The sequence below is a fragment of the Corapipo altera genome, unplaced genomic scaffold, assembly GCF_003945725.1.
Source record: "Corapipo altera isolate COAL_440 unplaced genomic scaffold, ASM394572v1 359, whole genome shotgun sequence".
Lineage (NCBI taxonomy): Eukaryota > Metazoa > Chordata > Aves > Passeriformes > Pipridae > Corapipo > Corapipo altera.
Genome location: NW_020884948.1, coordinates 2,229,294 through 2,248,593, shown reverse-complemented (window position 1 = coordinate 2,248,593; position 19,300 = coordinate 2,229,294). Strand labels below are relative to the sequence as shown.

The window sequence follows — 19,300 nt, the reverse complement described above, 5'->3', positions numbered from 1 at the left end:
ATCTGGGATTGCCCCATCCCAAGTGCAGAATCTGCATTTGCCCTTGTTGATTGCCCAGAAGACAAAGAACATATTGATCCTCAGAGCTGTTTCTATGTTATGCTTGCAGAAGTCTATTTTATTGTTCATCATCTAAATAAAACTTACATCAGTGTAAATTATTTAAATATACTCTAAAGGCTCTGATATATTGTGAAAAAGGCTGTCTAAAGTGGGAAATACAGGTTATTTTATATGTCACTTTGAAAACAACAATAAATTAATTCCATCAGTGTTCATAATATCTGAAAATTAATTCATAAGCCAAAAATTTCCATGTATTGCAACTAAAAGCATCGGTTTAATCACAGAACCATAGAATAGCACTGGTTGGAAGGCATCTCACCCGGTCCAACTTTCTAGTGCTCCATTTAGCACCATGTCTAGTCACATCTGGAAGACCTCCAGTTGTGCACACCCCACCACATCCCTGGGGATGTTTTTCCAGTGACTGATTGTTCTCACTGTAAAAAATATCTTTCTTATATGGAGATGAAATGTGCACACTTTTTTTCCATTTAGCATTGTGTGTATAAAGCCCATTAAAATTATGAAAGGTTTTGGACAATGGATGTTTCCTCAATTTTCAAATTTTCAAAATTTGCTTTAAATACCATATTGGTCATACACAGTTGGTCTTATATAATGCAAATAATAATGTTATGCAAATGCATAATGTTGGTAGCATTGAATTTGTAGAAGGTTATAGCTTCAAATATAACTAAAAGCTTCAGCTTCATGGTATTAATTAGCAAAAGTTGATGTTCTACTTAATGCCAAAAGTGTATCCTTTTGACCGTAGTGTGGTAACTTGAGACAAACAAACCTGCTAGGGCTTGGAAACATTCTTCTCAGGGAGTTTTTATTTGTTTATGAGCTAAGAGTCTCTTTTGCAACGGGCTCTGCAAAAGTTTACAGCCCAGAGAGGACTGGGAGAGAGCACAAAACAAGCAGTGCACAAATATGTACATGGAAGGCAGAATGCCTTAGCGGCAGATGCAGCCACTGTTAGGAGGTGAAGGAGTTATCTACAGTTGTCACCTTCATTTGTACTCCACATGGAGCAGCTGGAGCTACTGGTCTCACTGCATAAAAGCACCAGTTGAAAGAACTTGCAGGAAGTTGCTATCAGGTCTTGCATAACCCTGGCAGATAAATCTTTTTTCCCCCCTCAATGCTCCTTTTTGCTTTTTGGGATTCATTTGACTGGAGGGTCACCTTACAGTCCAGACTTCAGATATGAAACACCTAGGCCACAATCTTACAAAGCACTCACATATTTTTATTTACCCACATAAATGCTTCCAGGGCTTCCTAGGAATAGAGATGGTGAGGAAAAATTTTGAAGTATTGTTTGTTATGTGTAAAAGGAAGAGCTGAAAAAGTGTCAGAAACAGATGTATAAATAGCACTTTAGCTTTGAATTGAGAAACATATGTGCAAATCTCCAAGTTATGACACTGGCTAAAGTAGCATAAAATTAGAGCATGAGAGAAGAGCGAGGTTATGCAGTGACACTGCAGTTCTAAGTGCTGATTTCATGCCCTCTCACAGAACTGCCTCTCACCTTCTCTGAAAGGTCCTGCTGGACTCAAAACTCAGCCAGAAATGTCTTGCTTTTGCTTGCTCTGGTATTTGCCCCTGTGGCTGATCCTCTCTTCAGAGTGTACAGACAGGCACCCCTGGCACCTCCATTTCCCTGCCACCCTGCTGGGAAGAGCCAAACTAAGCAAACTGAAAGAGAACTGAAGCATCTCTCTGGAGCCAGTTATTGCCATTAACTCTGGTTGTCAGCAGAGAAGCAAATAATGTTTGGCAAACATTTCATCTGGGTCCTGTTATAAAAGAAACAAACAGGCTTATGCTGCTTTGAAGTGCCCTTGTGCTGTCCCCATTCCTTCTTAAGTGAACCCAGATTTCCACACAGATGGTGACAGAAAATCATTAGCACTTTTATGGAAAACTCCTCTGAAACCTGTATCAAATTTGTCCCTATTAGGTTCTCATTTTTAACTTGCAAGTAAGACATTGCTTGGTTTCTTCCATATTTTATTCCAGTTGAACTGAATTTGAAACTTGTAAGCAAATAGTTTCTTCATTCCTTTGAGGTAGTCCAAGGTCTTGAGAAAACCTTGAAAATACTTTTGTTCATCCAGCAAAAAGAACCTAAGCCCTGTACACTTTGGATGCTTGGCTTCTGTTTAAGAATTTAGGATTCTATGAAATCTCATTGATTCTGTACATATTTAACACAAATCCTCAAAATCTTCACTGTTTTTTGGCAAATACTGGACACTCATATATGAATTAAAGAATCTCTAGGCTTAAAGTCTGCTTTGTTCTGGATTCTTCATACAAATTGAGTGAGGCAACTTTTTTGGTATTGTTTTTTATTGAAGAAAATTTTCGCCCGTGTATAAAAATAAATTCACTCTATGTTCTTTTCCACAAAGGGTATGTTTTTAAACTCTTAACTAAGTTTTTCAGTGTGGTGCATATATATATACATGTGTATATATTTCCTTAAAACATTTATAATTCCTTTCATTTTAGTAGCCCTTAGATTTGCTTTAGTAAATACTAAGCAAGCTAACAGGCTACATGTTGAAGAGATACTAGCTAATGATTTGGAAAAAATAAGGAATTCAATAAACCATCTGAATTGTTTGCAGTTTCTGTGGAGATCATCTGAGCCATTTCAGTTCAAAAAGCTTTTCAAAAACATTCATTATATTCCTGTGTCCAAGTCTAAAGAATCCACAGAAAAAAATTCAGAAACAGATGGATTATCAACATGTTTAACAGGTTTTTTGTTTCAAGACTTGGATGATTATGTGCATGAGTCTTCCTCAAGTTATTTGGCAAAAACACTTCCAAAGATTATGATCATTTGTAATCATCTACCAAAAGGACTCATAAACTATATATGTAGTACAACTGCACTTGAAATAAAAGTGCTCTTCACTCATTAAGAGAAAACAAACAACAGAGATATACTTAAAAAAGAAAGTGATGGAGTTTCCAAAGAAACTCCCTCTGTTGCCTTGTGAGTATGGACATCTAGTAACTTGTTTTGCTGTGCAAAAGGTTGAGATTTGAAGTTTAGGTACAATTGAGGGAGTATTTCTGTCCTTTACATTTGTGCATATTTCCAGTTGTAGGTGAGAGAAGTCTTTCAAATCAAAACTGAGGATGACTGTACCCAAGAGGGTCCCATAGAAAGATCTACATTCTTCTTCAATAGTTAATTGTGTCTGGAACTCACAGCATAAACTCACATGCACATAGCACAGATTTGGTAAAAAGCCTGCACCCTTGAAACCCCCTTGAAATCTATTTGGAAACGTTATCTGTGTGAGTCACAAATGTACGTAACTGGAGTTAGTGTTAAGTGCTGAGCTGAGAGAGAAGGGAAAATATACGCTGCGTTGCCGAATTCTACAGAATGACTTGCATTCTACACAAGGACACAGGACAAAGTGTTTATTAAAATAAAAAGCTTTAATACTTTTGCATTTAAAAGATTTAGCAGAAATAATTGCTACAAACATGCTACAACATACATGTTCAAAAAGTTTTCAGTGCTTTCTTTCAAAGTTCAGCATTTTGGCAAAAATAAGTTTTTCTGTATATACTTCAAAAGTTGGCTATCATAATACTGATATAAAATACTTCATGTAGACTAAGGTCAGGTGCATAAAATACAATACGTAATAAAACATACTGTTTGTATAAACATTTAAAGTATAAATTTAATTAGATAACATGCAAATACTGCAATATTTTAAATGGCACTTAAATATAGATACTGAGATTCTTTATAATTTTGCATCCAATATGAGATTCTGAAATGTACAAAACTATAAAAAGAACATATCTCTTCACTGAAGTCAGGTACTAGCATAGAGCTTGATTGTCATTTTACAAGCAGTGAGCCCAATGTCTTGCAAGTCTTCACTAGTCCAAGTAAAGACATCTACTGAAATAGGCCCAGGGCTAGTTAGTTTCCTTCATAATAAAATATGAAAGCATATTTACATGAGAATAAACTCTTAAATTTTTGGTAAGGTAATTAAGTAGCAGCAATCTGTTTCTTCCAAAAATGATGTTTAAAATAGGTGCACGCTTTTCGTTGTCACTGGTATGCATGTGAATAATATAAAATTAACATTCTTTAGTAAACTCAAAACACTGTTTTGTTCATTGTTGAAAAAGCCCTATGAGATTCCTTCTCACAAAAACCATAAATCCATAATGTCAGAACGTTCCAGACTATATTTGTTTCCAAGATCAATGGAAAACAATCTAATTGTGCTGAAACAGTCATCTGACTAGTAATGAATAAGAGAATCATCTTTTCACATTATTCAAATACTTCTAGTTCTTCACTGAAAAACACAAGTTCATCAGATCTTCTACGATTTTTGTTTTCTGGTTCAGTGATCAACAATTCTGAATGTCCTTCACAATATAAACACCACAATATTCATGCATATTTTCCAAGCAGTTATATATAATATATTAATGCTGACAAGGTAAATAAAAGGCTTAGGAACAGGGAGTGCAGAACAGGCACCACTTGAACAGATGGAGAAGAAATGCTAAACGAAACTTGTACTTGAGATGCAATTAGAGCTGACAGCGGCACGTGTGATGCTAATGTTGGACTGTCTGAATTTATCAGTGACTCTATCTTTTCTGCTTCTTTATTGCAGGCTTCAATCTGTGGGGGAAAAAAAAAGTTGCTATTTCTCTTCTTACCATGTAAAATGCCAGTGTGAAAATGTTGCTAGATAGCAAAATTCAGGAAAGAAAATCTGAGTTATTCCCATCAGCATATAAGATTTACATTATTTTGGGGAGTATTTATTAGAAAACATAGTGGAGCTCTTATCATAGTCCTTGGTGTGATGAAAACTTCTGTGGAAGCCCTGAGTAGCAGCAAAGGAAAGGAACAAAGCCATATACAAGTTATCGTGGGTGATGTGTGTTGAATGTTGATGCCAAAAAACTCACAGTAAATTATAACTAAGGTAAGTACCTCTAAAACTGAGGACTTCCTTCCTGATAGACCAAGATAGTGCCTTGAAGTCTGCAACAGTGGGAAAATCTGGATTTTCTCCTTATTAGGCTTTTTCTTCCAAATCAGGGAAAACTGATTTCTTTTATGGGAAGGGAAGAGAAGAATGGAAGTAATATGAAAACCTGAGAAACCTCAGGTTTCCATTCCCCCACTGACATGATGATAATGAATTTTCTAACATAAATTCATTTTTTTCCACTACTTTCTACTGCACCCCAGGAATGAATTTAGTACTAAGGCTCTTCAACAGCTTTGGAAGCCACCTCTGGTGAAGTTTAAACTTGACAAACTTAGTATCTGGAAGTCCAAAGCTTTGAAAGTTGAGGAATGTCTGGCTCAGCAATGGGTACCACCAGTGAAATGAGCAGCTCCTCCCTGCTTTCAGGTGGCATCTCTGATTTCAGAGTCCTCACCCCAGGAATCTGACAGCACCTGCTACAGTTGGAGTGAGAGTTGTCCATGCTGGTAAGTCCTGCTAACATTTTGGGCTATTTCTGCTAAAGGAGGAGACAGAAATTGTAGTTGAGTTGGATATAACAGGGTTGCTCTGGTAACATGGGCAATCAAAACACACACAATGTATCTTCCTGAGAAATGAGCACCATTGTATATGTGCAAAAATGAAGTAAATCCACGCTGACTAAACAAAGTAATAATGTATTCTACCTGCAAGGGTTTGGGGTTCTGATCCACAGGAATGATGAGAATCACAATTTCGGATTCTATGCTTAAATATCCGAACACATCACACTGTGGCACTGACACATGCAGGCGGATTTTTTCAAGAATGTCAAGTACTGTTATCGGCTTTTTGTTTGTTACCTGGAAGAAAAGAAAGAACTCTGTGGATGATGTGATATTATGGAAAATTCTCCTCCTCAGTTTCAACAACTTGATGTCATGCCAGAAAATTTGTTTCAGCCATTATACTCAGTTCTAAACTCTACCCTAAATGCTACCAAAAAGCAAAACAATTCAATGATTCTAAAATATAATTCTAGAAAATTATTCTGATTCTAAAAAAAACCCTCCAAAACCAAACCACTTGAAAACATTAAAAGAAAAAGTTAAAAGGAAGAAAGGGGAAAAATATTTACATCTTAAATTAACCATTGTTTTGGTATGTGTTGTTCTCCACCTTCATGGTTAGTGTGTCTATGTATCGTGTACCTCAAAATAATATAAATTATATAAAAAATATAAATGGTTATCTGTTACAGTAACTTGTGCTCCCATGCTGAGAAACAAGAAGCAGAGCAGCCCTGCCAGCTGGCACTGCTTTACAGCCTGTTCCAAGAGTCACCAGAAATGGAGAGCTTTGTGAGGACAGATATATGTCTGTACATATGGGAACCTGTGACATTTTAAGTTCAGTACTTAACTACCAGGTAAATGTATTTTTCTCTTAAAATTTTTTTCTCTGTTCTGTTGTCTGTATCTGACAAACAATAATTTGGTTGTAGATGCTCAGTCTAAGGACTGCTACACCTTAAAGGTTTTTCAGCTTTTTTCCAGATCACTTATGAATGTGTTTTACAGATGTGTATATAGACACCAATACAAACACTTCCCTTGTCACTGGTCATTCTGTTGTGTTTTGCTTTCTAGCTTTAGCTGCAAGAACTCAATCTTTCTTATCCTACTGTAGCTTTCTTTCTTTTGAGATTACTGGTGCAGGACCTTAACAAGTGGAAATCTGGGAAATCCAAGTAGATTATATGAATCAAATTTTTAAGGTGTCATACAACACTTCTTTTACCAGATCTTTGAGGGGTCTCCTTGTCCATTAAAATCCTGTCTGACATGCTGATTAATCAGCAAACCTTGTTCAAACAGTCTTCAAACAGAAGCACAGAGATACTTTAAGAGTGACTGATGGTGTCAAACTTGTATTTTACTGTCTTAGTTTAGAAGTCTAGTAGATTAGAATTTTAGTAGATCTCTAATGTTTCTTTGCTCTGTGATCATGATTTTGTTTCTTGATATCTTTACAAAAAACAGCCAGAGGGGTGGGGAAGGAAAAAAATAGTCAAATTTACATAACTCTTTAGTATTTGAAGCATTTTTTTCTCACATGAACCAGATGTCTGAACTAAAAGAGGCATGCATGACTACTTTTTCCAAAGGAAAGAGCTTCAGCCAAACTTACGTAATTTTTAGTCAGTGCTAAGATTCTCTTGACTCTTGAATGATCACTTGCATGTTTGAGAGATCACATATTTTAAATGTAAAGATACAGGTATACATTTTAAATATATGAGCTGTGAAAACTTGAAGAGTGTGTATGGTGGCAAGAGGTGAGCAAGAGAAAAGAGTCAGCAAGACTGTGGTGACAAAGGGAAGTAAAAAAGAGGGGGAAAAAGAAGAATAAAATCAATGTTCAAACTAAATTTTTCTCTGATTTTACAGTAATAGCTAATTATCTCTGTTGCAAACATATAAGTGGGTTAATGCAATTCTATACTGTTCTGGAAAAATTCTCGTTCTTCTTGGTAAATCATCATATTATTCTGTTATGATGTCGTGACACAAGTCAATTGTTCTGCTATGTTCTGTACACTGAAGAATAAAAGCAGGGGTCAATAAAGTGCAATCCTTTTATACACCACATGGGGAGTGTCTGGGCCCACTATGGTGTATCCAGTGACAGACAATAAACATCAGATCAGTCTTGTGCTGAAGCTTTTCTAAGAGCAGCAATAAAGAATGCCGGAGCCTAACTTATGGAGATGTTTAATTAAAATCCAGCAGTTTAGCTGATGAGCAGCAAACTGAGTGACAACTATCTAGGTAACCAAAGAATGTAAACAATCACATTTAAACATAAGAAAATGTCAGAATTAAGTTACCTACATTAGAAAATAGTGAACTAGCAGAATAAACTTAACAAAAAGGCCATAGATAACAAATATAAACCGTATTACTACCGTGAGATAGATGCTGTTCCCATATCATTTGTCCACACTATTACAAGACATATAAACTGCAAACCTGAGTCTGCATGTTTATGCCTATTCTAATTCTGTTTTGGTTTGCATTGTAATTCAATTTATATGCCTCACTAACTACTGAAAAATAACGGGTTTTATGATGTGTTAACCTTCCAGGAGAAATTAAACAGTAACTTGAATTTTGTACCATTTAACATTAGGCATGATTAAACTGTTTACCCTTGCAAAATTATCCAGCTTGTCTTTGTCATATAAGATTCTCAGCATTCCGGCACATAGTGGACAGCAGGCTCCTATGTGAATACAGAAGAATCTCAGAAATAAAAGCAAGTAGTGTTTTCACTTTTAAGTAAACAGGAGTCAGAATTTGAATATTAACTGAGAATGAAAATAGCAGAACTACCAAAGCAACCTGTTTCAATTTGATAGCAGAATTGCACATTTCTAATATTTTTTCATACTAAAAACAGTTATAATGCAAAAGCAGTCACCTTTCAACACACCTTTACTATTACCAACATGAAGAAACAAGTCAAATTTTCATTCACTTCAAGATCAATCATTATTTTAAGCTAAAAACTGAAGGCACTTTGTGTATCACAAGCTAAGATTTTGTATGGATGCATGCATATACAACTACAGAAATTATGAATTTCAAGAGCTGATATAGCTAGGATATGACTGTGTATTAAATGCACTCCTCAACTTATTATATATAATTCACATTCACAGAGTGACTTTTACAATACTAAAAGTAATACCAAAGCAAAAAGACCCTTTTTCAAAGGGAATGAGAAAGATGAATAAAGCTGTTTCTTTTTAAAAATGAAGCTTTCCTTGCTCTGTGTATTACCTATGAGTAGTTGTTGTTTTATAAAGGAGGTATTTGTAAAAACAATAAAAATCCAGTTCAAAACAGCATAACTGCAAAACTATTCCTACTGTCTTCCTCTTTCACAGTATTGTAAATACATGTGGTATTTTTCTCTGTCTTCTAATTAAATATCATCTTTGCTCTTCTGGGAACGCTGTGTTGATGACAGCTTGGTATCCCACTGTGGTATCTGCACTGCCACTTCCGAAAAATTGCTCATCAGATTCCTAGAGACGTCCTGCTCAAGATACCACAAACCTCATTCATTTCTCCCAAACCCATCTCCTGGGCAGAGCTGCAAGTTTCTCAAGACTGAAAGAGCTTGACTCCTAAAGCCAAAGCTTTCCACTCCAGGGTTACCATCTGGGTCCTGATACTGGCTTGTTCTAGCCTTAAGTAGAGAGAGATCTCTACTTCATCCTTTCTCTTTGAAGTCTCAAAGACATTATGGAATATAACATTTCAAAGCATAAGTTTTGTTCTAAATATCCCCCTATTTATACGCAGATTCTCTCCTCTCTGCATTAAACTTCCCCAGCAAATTAACATACCTGGTGCAATGACTGGTTTGCAGCCAGTGGCAGAAAGCTGGGGACACTTCACAAAGGCACACTCCATATGGAAGCCGTAGTCTGAGAGCACCCCCACAGCCTGGCAGTGTCCATGATAATCCACAGCCACGCGGTCGGAATAGGCAGCACAGACACTGCTGTAGGTTTCTCCATTGTGTCCACACACAGGCTCCACTGACTTGCAAAATGGCTGAAACACACAGGAATGTTTCCAAGGTCCATTCAGTCATGCTACAGAAGCTTCAGAGTAGTTTTAACATGAGGAAAACAAAAGCTAAAGGGAATTCACTGCTAATATTGTCAAACATTGAAAAAGTAGGAAGTTGGGAGTCATAAATGAAAAGGGTAAGTATGTAAGGAAGGTACAGAGAAATGTAAGGTGGAATCTGAGAAATGTACAATAAATCATGTTTTGGAAAAGAACAACTTTTGTTCTGTGCTAACATTTAAATAAAATTACCATATACAGATTAACTTGTTTATTAAATCAATTAAAATTACTACAATTTCATTAAATTTTAAAATATTTTTTAATAAAGTTGATTTGTTAATAAACATTTTCTATTTTAGTATTAATATCTTAACAACTCATTGGTAATTTATTTATTAATTCATCTTAGTGTGGAGTTGTGTTCCTAAAATTTATTGTGCATGTATTTCTAACACATTGTATATTTTTATATATTAGTTATTTACACATTTTATTTATTTGTATGTATGCATTATTTATTCTTATTATATAAAGATAAATGCATACACTTACTTCAAAAGAATAAAATCTGTTACTAGACACTTTGTGAAATGGCAATAAACTTAAGCTTCTGAAGTTGAACAGAAGCAAATAGAATTGCTGAACCTCTGCAAACAAGGTATGATTAATGCTTTTGTCCAAAGTCTTGTGAAATGACACAACTCATTCCATAATCTCTTGCTTAGGTTAGATATTTTGTTACACCATATTTCAACTCAGTCATCATAGCTGCAGGATCACAGTATAACCTCTAAAAAACCAAGGCAATCCCAGTTCCTATGGTACACATCTAAGTTAACAACAAAACAGAGAACAAGTAAATGTGAGCACCCTAAACAGTTTATCTTGCAATCATCTTCCCTATAAAAGCAAGAGTGAAAACTTAGAGGCACCAGTGTCAAAAACTTCGTGAATGTGCATAGTAGACATAGATAACTGCTGGAGAAAAACAACAGCCATGCAATATTCCTTTGATTCTTACTGTTCAAGGACTGAACATTTTCTGAGTATCTCATGAAGTATCTGGTGTGCAACAAGAATTACCTGTACTTAATGAGGTTGCTGAAAAAAGAAGGTATAAAGACAGAAGGCAGAAACTAAGAGTGGGTTAAAAGAGTAATAGCACTTGTAATACAGAAAACCCCTGAAAATATGTTTTGTACTTCTAGGCATACCCATCAGTTGAGACCAAGAGAAGGTCTCAAATAAATATTCATGATTTGAGAAAAACCTGGAGATGAACAGCCACTGGTAAAGCCAGTGACTTGGAACAGAGCAGCTCCTGTTGTAAAGCAACAGAAATAGCTTGTCTACCACCTTTGTAGGGAGCAGTGGGATGGAAAAACTAAACCTAATCCTAATCTTTCTCAAGAATTAATATGAAGACTAATCCAATCCAGACTAACTAAAAAAGTATTACAGATTGCCTATTCTGTAAATAAATCCTGAACAGCGCTGGGGCAAAATCACACAAAGACTTTCTATGATTGGGCATTAAGACATTTAAGGCATTAAGACATTTATATATTTAAGACAACTTCAAATTGGTATAAACTAGCACTAGGAACTGCACAAATTAATGCAAACATACCTCAGTGCAAGCTTTAGTAGCAAAAAAAATAGGAAGAGAAGACTTAATATAAATATCAGAGCATTACCCCAAGAACGTATAAGCAAAGCTTTTGACTGGTTTTGAGACAACTGTTAACTAAAGCAGAGAAACAACTGTTATCTAAAGCAGAGAAACACTTGACAAAATTCTGAATCTAAGTTTGTGAGAGTATTTTTATACTAGCTACAATTAAATTTTTAAATGATTAAGCTACAAAAACCAGAATACTGCAAAAAAACCAATATTGCAAAAAAACCCAACAAAACCAAAACCAACCCCAAACTGCAACATCAAAGGACAAAGAAGATTTGATATTTATTGCTACGTCCTACCTGGCATGGTCCTCGGTATGCTAAACTTTTTCCCTTTTGGTACAGAGTACACAAGTTACTGTATTCCACATTGTCTGTGTCACAAACAGGATCTCGTGTCTGGTCACAATTTAACTGCCTTGGCACACATTCATGTTGGCTACATTCGAACTTTTCAAAACTAGTCAAGCAAACTTGTTTCTTCGGTATGCACCTGCCGAAAATAATAGTAATTTCTTATCATGTCATAGGATTATTTTTTTTTTTTAGTCTCAAAATATTCAGGGAAAATACTTTCAGTGAAATATCTCCAGTACTTTAGAGCTAACTGTAGTTCAGCAGAGCTGCAGGAAATACCAGTGATAAAACATTCTGAATAGCCAATTTCAGATCTCATCACAAACCTGGAACAATTTCACACCACGTTTAGTCAATGTGTTCCCACCAACATTTATCTTTTACCACGTTTTTTCCAATGGATTCTCAATAAAGGCTTGGATAAACTTCTTATCTACTCCCATGCTTCATTTTGTAAATGAATATTTAAGAAAAACTAGAGAAAACAAGAAAATAGTGCAAGAGAAAAAGATTCTGTTGCAAAGGTCTTGTCTCTCCCATCCCTGAGAAAGGAGTAAAAACAAGACCTACAAGAAGATTAAATGGTTTCAATTACAAATATCTAATTAGATGCTAGCTTTGTAGGTTCAGAGTATTGTATCACATCCAATCTTGGGAATGACTGCAAACAAAGGGAAAACCCCAGTATTAACACTTTTTTGCATGCCATTCCTCTGAAGCCTCCACAGACCAGTAAACAGCAGAAATTCTTTCCCCTTTGTATTAAGTATGTACCTTCCATGGTCTTATCTGCAAAAGATTTGCCATAGACCCTGCAAGACATTCCTCTGCTAGAGAAATGCCAGCCAATAAAGCCTGCTGAACAGACTGATAAAAGCTCTAATGGCTTTTTTAAGCAACCAATTCCTTCTATAAGGGACAGCAATGCTGCTACCACTGGATTATGTACAATATGTCTTTATTCTCCCTGAGTGCTGCTGATCCTGTGCATTACATGTATGTCTTTTACATTAGGGAAGACTTAGAAATTCTGAGATTTAAACACTTCACAAGTGGATATAAGATCTTAAATAGATAATAAAATAGTAAAGCACATCAGGAGCATTTTAAGATGACCATGTCTAGTTTATGCTGCATTGTCAAACTGACCCAGAAAAATGTACTGCGCACAGTCCTTTACTTATACGACAAGTTGAAATTCTAAGCATAATGGTATTTTGAAAAACTGGAAAAACAAAACCTCTATGTATCCTCCAAATTTCAAATATAAAAATTAAAGAGTGTTTATCCACAATGCAGCTTTGAAATTCCATTTTTGAACGCCGTAATGGGTATTACAGCTACAAAACTACAGTGTTTTCTCAGTAGTTTTCTGCATCAAGGCATTTTAAGTGCAGAAAAAGGAAAAAAAATAAAATTGCTACAATCAGCTTTCATGAAAGCACAGTATTACACAACTTTTTATGACGGCTTTATTTCAAAACAGAAAAATGCACAAATTCAAAGGAGACTGCAGTATTGCACAACACTGAGAAAATTGAAGACAGAGGCCAATATTATAAGCCACAGCCTTTGATCTCTGTAAGAAAGGTCAGATTTTTTTTTTGCCTGAAACTAGTACAAAGCATATTTTTGTTTTAGTATATTTGTCTATGCAGATTTTGCTTTATTGACTGAATAAGTAAGACTGACTCCAAGTCTGGAATTCAGATGCAGGTTTTCTTCGTAAACTACTAAAAGAAGGTGTGAAACAAAGTAGTAATATGACACTTATTGCCATTCCAACAAAATCTGATTCTTCCACTTTTGACAGTATGCATCAAGTCTCTTTTATCGCTAAAAATGAGATCTGCACAATGAATTTAATTGACATAGCACTACATAAGTAGAACCAAAAACTGGCAGTTATTGCTATGATAAAAAAAGTAGCTACTTCAAAAGTTATTTTTATTGGAGTATCCCAAAAATACAATGTTCCTACAATACACAACACATTCAAAGAAAACATAAATCTACTTAATAAGTAGAAGATTCCAAAGAAAAGCTTAAAAACATATTCTGTTTTTACCTCTGATTTTTATTACAAGGGTTAGGGTTACAAGGATCCTTGGAAATACACGATCCAAATTCAAACTGATTGTCCTGGAGCCCAACACAACGAGCTATACATGCGCTTGGGTACGTGCGTCCATTTTGACCACACACTGGCACAAACTGATCCACACAGTTACATGGCAAACCTGGAAAAGCAACACACAGAACAGGAACTTGGTGTACACTCGTTTGCTGTGACAGAAGATACACAAGGGGTCACTAAGGTATCTTTGCCTTCCAGCAAAGTGTCTTCAGCCCCTTCATCCCTCCTGTCCTTTAGCAATGCTGTAGATCACAGGCACTTACAAGTAGCTGGAAGCAAAGTTTGGGCCCTGTCTCCTTGCTGATTCCACTCAGCTTTCTCCATTTTTTCCTCCAAACTCCTTATCTCTTGACCCAGTGGCAATACCCTGTCTCTATTTATTTTTACATATTATTTGACGTTTTATTTTTCAGTGTTGGTTTTTTTTTTTAAAGGTATGTGATTTTTCTGCAGTGTGGGTCGGACATGAGAAAAAAGTTAAAAAAACATACTAATAACAAATTATCAGGTATTTTACATTAATACTGTAAAAGGAATTAAGCTGATAATCGTTGCTCTAAAAAATATTAAGCTTACAGTTTTCATGGCTTGGAAGTTACCTGTAAACTTCTGACGTTCGTCCTCTGAACTATGCTCAGTTAGGCACTGACGAGTAGAACAAATCAAGTTTCCAGCAAAACATGAACAGACATTGCAATCTATATTAAAGGATGTTCCGTGGCCTTAAAATAAATTAAAGTAAATACATACAATTAATGAAAATATACCAGAAGATTACATATTCATATGTACAACATCAGTATTACATTTTCATTATTAATTGTTTCTGTAATTTCCCTTATTCAGTTTACTTTCCCACTGAAATTTCTAACCTTTTTTTTCAGATTTCAAGTTTTGCTTTTTTCTTTTAAAGGAAAAGTCTGTTCACATGTGGTTGTGATTAATTAGTTAACCAGGGAAGCAAGCAGTCCTTTCAAAGCCTATATAAGTTAGGTTTTTTTTAAGAACGATAAATTCTGGCTAGCAAGCTCCATGGTTTTTTAAAGGTAAAGCTTTTGTAAAAACACTTTCTTCTGCTAAATTAAATTTACATAGGACTGCTGAACTTTTAGCCATAGTCTCACACAAAGCACAACTCCTCTGTAGTGCTCGTTTCTCTCCTTTGTGTGTACATTTGTCAAGAGGTAAAAGTGCCAGTCTTCACTGGACTGGAATGCATTTTATAGCTCAGTAATTTTTTCATACCTGAATCCAAGAATAAAACTGCAAATTTAGGGAGTTTTTCTTCAGTTTAGCAGTTCCAGTTTGGTTTTCTGAACTGTCCATATGGCTGCCCTTCACTGTGATGTATGTTTTATGTAAAATCAATTCATGTTGATAACAGCTGATCTATCCATAACCAAACTGGTCAACAAATACACAGCTCTTCAGGAAAATATAACAGTAATCGTGCCTTACAAAATAAGGCAGTTCCCTCTAATCTCTTTTCAAAGGGCTGAGATTGAGAATAAGAATTTTCGAAAAATATTACAGGGGCATAAGGAAAATCCTCAGCATTGGAGCAATTCAGAAGAGATGCTCCTAGGTAAAGGAGAGCAGAACAAGAGGGGATGGGAGAGAAAGCCTCTGTAGCACAAAAAGTTCTGTTTAAACCATAGTACTACTCAAGGATGAAGGTATTTGTCAGGAGGGAAGAAAAGTTCCCAAGGTTTGAGGGTAACACCAAACACTGGATCTCTTAGGTGATTCTTCAGAGTAACTGACTTAGGATCACTTGAAAACTGTGCAAGATTATTGGCTTTCACTATCAAAGAGTGCACACATGTTTTCTCATCAGCAGCAGTCATTTCATTACCTGGAGTCAATGGACAGCACAAAAAACTTCTGGGTCAGTTAAAGGATTCCAGTGTTGTCTGCTTTATAGAGAATGGTTTTAAAAACCACAGTTCAAATTTTATGACTAAACCCTGGCTTTTTACCAATAAAACCCAATTAAATATATAGTCACAAAAAAAAGTTTATGTGGTGACCATAAACTTTTAATTCTTTGTTTTCAATACATCATCTAATGACTTTGGAATCTAGTAATTTTTATCTTTTATTACATAATACCAAGTCTTGATCACCACGTACACCTAATGAGTCACTATGGCAAAAGAAAGGAAGCTGCCTGGCTTTGGGTTTGTGGTAGTTTGTTTGTTTGTTTTTTAAATGGACAGCACTTACTGAATACCTACCAGCTACACATATTGTTGTAACAGTTACCAGAACAAATGAGAGCTGTATACTCTGCTAAAATACAAATATAGCTTCAGACATTTTTTGTGATTATTTTCACCAATCATCTGAAAAACTGCTAGTTTCTTTGGACAGAATGGTCCATAAAAAGGTTACAGTCACCATTTAAATACTGTATTTGCTAACTGCTGTATTTTGAAAGTATCTACTTTCAACAGACACTTTCTATAACTGCCCATTAAATATATCATTAAGGTTTAAGATGTTTTCAGTGTTGTTTCCATGAACAAATAGTACAGATCTTACAACAAAAAATAAGTTCTAAGTATGTTTGGCTGACTTTTATCTTCTTTGGATGACCAACAAAAGCCCTCCAGATTCAAAAAAACCCTGTTCCATTCCATGGAACATAGCAGGCATTTTCCTGTGTGATGAAAATAGTTGTAGAATTGATTATTTAGCTCTGCTTAATTACTTAATGTGAAAATAACTCTTTCTTATCACATGGTAAAAAAAAAGTAATTCCGTTATTTTGGACTCACTAGGTACCTTTAACTTGTTTTAATTATGCTTGGATGTCAGTCTGATGGTATTTTAAAAGGGCTGGCTGATTTACAGAAACCAAACAGTGTCCAGTGCTGAAATATGTAACTGTTCACTAGCAGAAAATCTTTTGCTTGCTGACTGATTCAAAGACATCAACTTCATACAAGTCACAGTTTGGCACAGACTCCATTTTATGTTCAAGACATTTTTAATATTTCCCCTATTGTAGTAGAAGCTTTTTTATTTTGTTTTCTTTTCCCAAGATTACAGTGCCAGCTTGCATGACAAAAATACACATTTAAAGCTCTCAAGTAAAGAATAAATCTGAGAATAAATCATTACAGTCTTTTAAGATGCATCACTTGTCACATCTCTTTTAACTCCTTTGACTGTCAGGTTAGGTAGAATCCCACTCATCCTTGTTAGCTGTGCCAATTTAATCTCTAAACAGTAAGAGTAAAGTTATCTTGAAAATTAGTAACTTAAACCGAAGTCAAGAAAGAGATAGTTAGTATGCTTTTATTGTTAAAATAAAAAGCTGTTCATCTTACAGTTATCTGGCAGGAGGTCTAGAGCCACCATGCTGAGGAAGCCTTTAAAGAACCACAGTGTTCAATATACTTTTATCATCATAAGGTATTTGCTTACATCTTCAATTTTTTGGCATATGTTAATTAATATGTTAAACTATAATTCTTATTTAATATTAATTTAATTACAAAAAATGCAGTTAAGTTTATTCTTCTGAAAGGCATAGGCTGCCTTGTGATACTTAACCTTCATAGCCTGTAGTTTCAAAGAAAACCAAGTGCAGAGGACAGACTATGACAGGTATGTATTTCTGACATGTTTGTACACATTAGCAGAACAGCATTTTAAATACTATTTTCAAACCAATGTCTTCGGTGTGAAACCTACCAATGTCATGTCCAGAATACCACACAAAACCTAAACCAGCATCATTCCCTAAAGGGATATCAGATTTATTATGCGATGCCAAGGGAGGCGAATTTTAAGACTGTGCAAAATTTATTATAAGATGTTTAGTGGAAGGAGTAAAGACAAGGAAAAGGAGGAATTAAGATGAGTCAAGCAGGAAAATGTGTGAGAAAGCGGAGGAAAAAGGGGAAAAATGGAATGATTTGAGTGTAGACAGGTAGCTGGACAGTTTGCCTCTCTCACTATACCCTGCACTTGATCACCACAATCTATCCTGTATTTTTAATCCAATCCTATTTTTACCCATTTAATGTGTGTGCTTCCTACTCTGAATATGTGCATAAGCACTAACAAACCTTAAGCTGGATGAATCAATAAGTAGGATAAGAGGTCTGTGTGCCAGCCACTGGAGTGGAAACACAAACCTTTGGAGCTCATGCATGTATTTAAACCACGTGGAAGAAAAAAACCCCCACAAACCCAAACCAAACCCAAAACCTCCAAACCATTTGGAGCTAGTAAAGAAACCACCCCATGCTAAAAGGAAATGGTGTATTAAGAACACTCTTCACACAGGACTTGGATTGGTTGAGACAGAAACAGTTCAGTTTTGATTTCAACAATGGAACCCTCCAGCATATGCAGAAATTAACCAAGTATTATATATAGGGAAGCAAACATTAAATTTTATATTTTATGATAAACTCTGCATTCAGATCCTTTGTGTCTTCTCATATAGCTCAAAATTCGTAACTCAAGGAGTGTGTGCTATATACATTACTTCTCCAATACTTACTTTTTCTTTGTCCTCCAACAATGCATGATTTTTGTAGATCAACACAACGCATTTCCATGCAGTTTTCTAGCAATCCGCTGTGTCCACAGGTACAAATCTTGTAACAACCAACATCACCAGCTGAGGATGGCACTTGGATAAGCGTACCTTGGCGGACAATAAAATCTGAGGCTTCTCCCAGTTTGCAGCCTGTATACAAGGAGAAATTTTAGCTCATATTTAGTAAATACTTCGACAAGTGCCACTACTGCTACTATTCTATGACTTGTGAAAAACATAAGGTGTTCCTAGAGCAGCCTTGCTCTTGCTCTTTAAACAAATTCATTTCACAGAGGCAACAAGTAGGAGGAGGATACTTGCTTGAGACAGTGCTCTGAAGTACCTGTGAAAATGATACTTTAGAGAAACAGACTTGTTATTCCAATAATTCTCAAGTATTTTAGACTTTTTTCCACAGTTCTGTAGTAGTATGAAACATAGGTTATATGATAAATGCCACATATGCTTCACTCTCTCCAATACAGAATCTGAATTAAAGGGTCTCGCAAGCAAAGCCCAATCATTTCCCCTCTCTCACATATTTTACTCTGCCTTTCCTCCCTCCTTGTACCTCTTAAGTGAACACTGAAGGGCTTACAAGTAGATGTGAAGTGGGGAGAAACGGAGAAAAAGCAGGAAAAGTGGATTTTAAAGAGAAAGAATGGAAAAGTGGTTTTAAAAATTGCAAAGAAAAATAATAACATAAATAGTAGGTTAAAATACTGCAACTTTCAGCCAATAAAAAGACTGAATTCAAACATAAAAGTCACTGTCCAACCTTTAGAAGAAGCAAATTGTCTCTTCAACAGCTCTATGTGAGCTTTTTTCAGATGAC

At 35.5% G+C, this 19,300-nt stretch overlaps 1 protein-coding gene across 1 annotated transcript in view; it reads right to left on the bottom strand.

Moving 5' to 3' along the window:
* Nucleotides 1-3,521: 3,521 nt before the first annotated feature.
* Nucleotides 3,522-19,300, bottom strand: part of RECK (reversion inducing cysteine rich protein with kazal motifs) — a 48,942-nt gene continuing 33,163 nt past the window's right edge. The window contains exons 14-21 of the mRNA XM_027662846.1: nt 18,427-18,615; nt 14,507-14,629; nt 13,839-14,010; nt 11,714-11,906; nt 9,499-9,709; nt 8,293-8,366; nt 5,789-5,944; nt 3,522-4,762 (exon numbers count right to left, since the gene is read on the bottom strand). Coding sequence (XP_027518647.1) covers nt 4,547-4,762; nt 5,789-5,944; nt 8,293-8,366; nt 9,499-9,709; nt 11,714-11,906; nt 13,839-14,010; nt 14,507-14,629; nt 18,427-18,615 — 1,334 coding nt within the window. The 3' untranslated portion in view covers nt 3,522-4,546. The remainder of the gene's footprint in view (nt 4,763-5,788; nt 5,945-8,292; nt 8,367-9,498; nt 9,710-11,713; nt 11,907-13,838; nt 14,011-14,506; nt 14,630-18,426; nt 18,616-19,300) is intronic.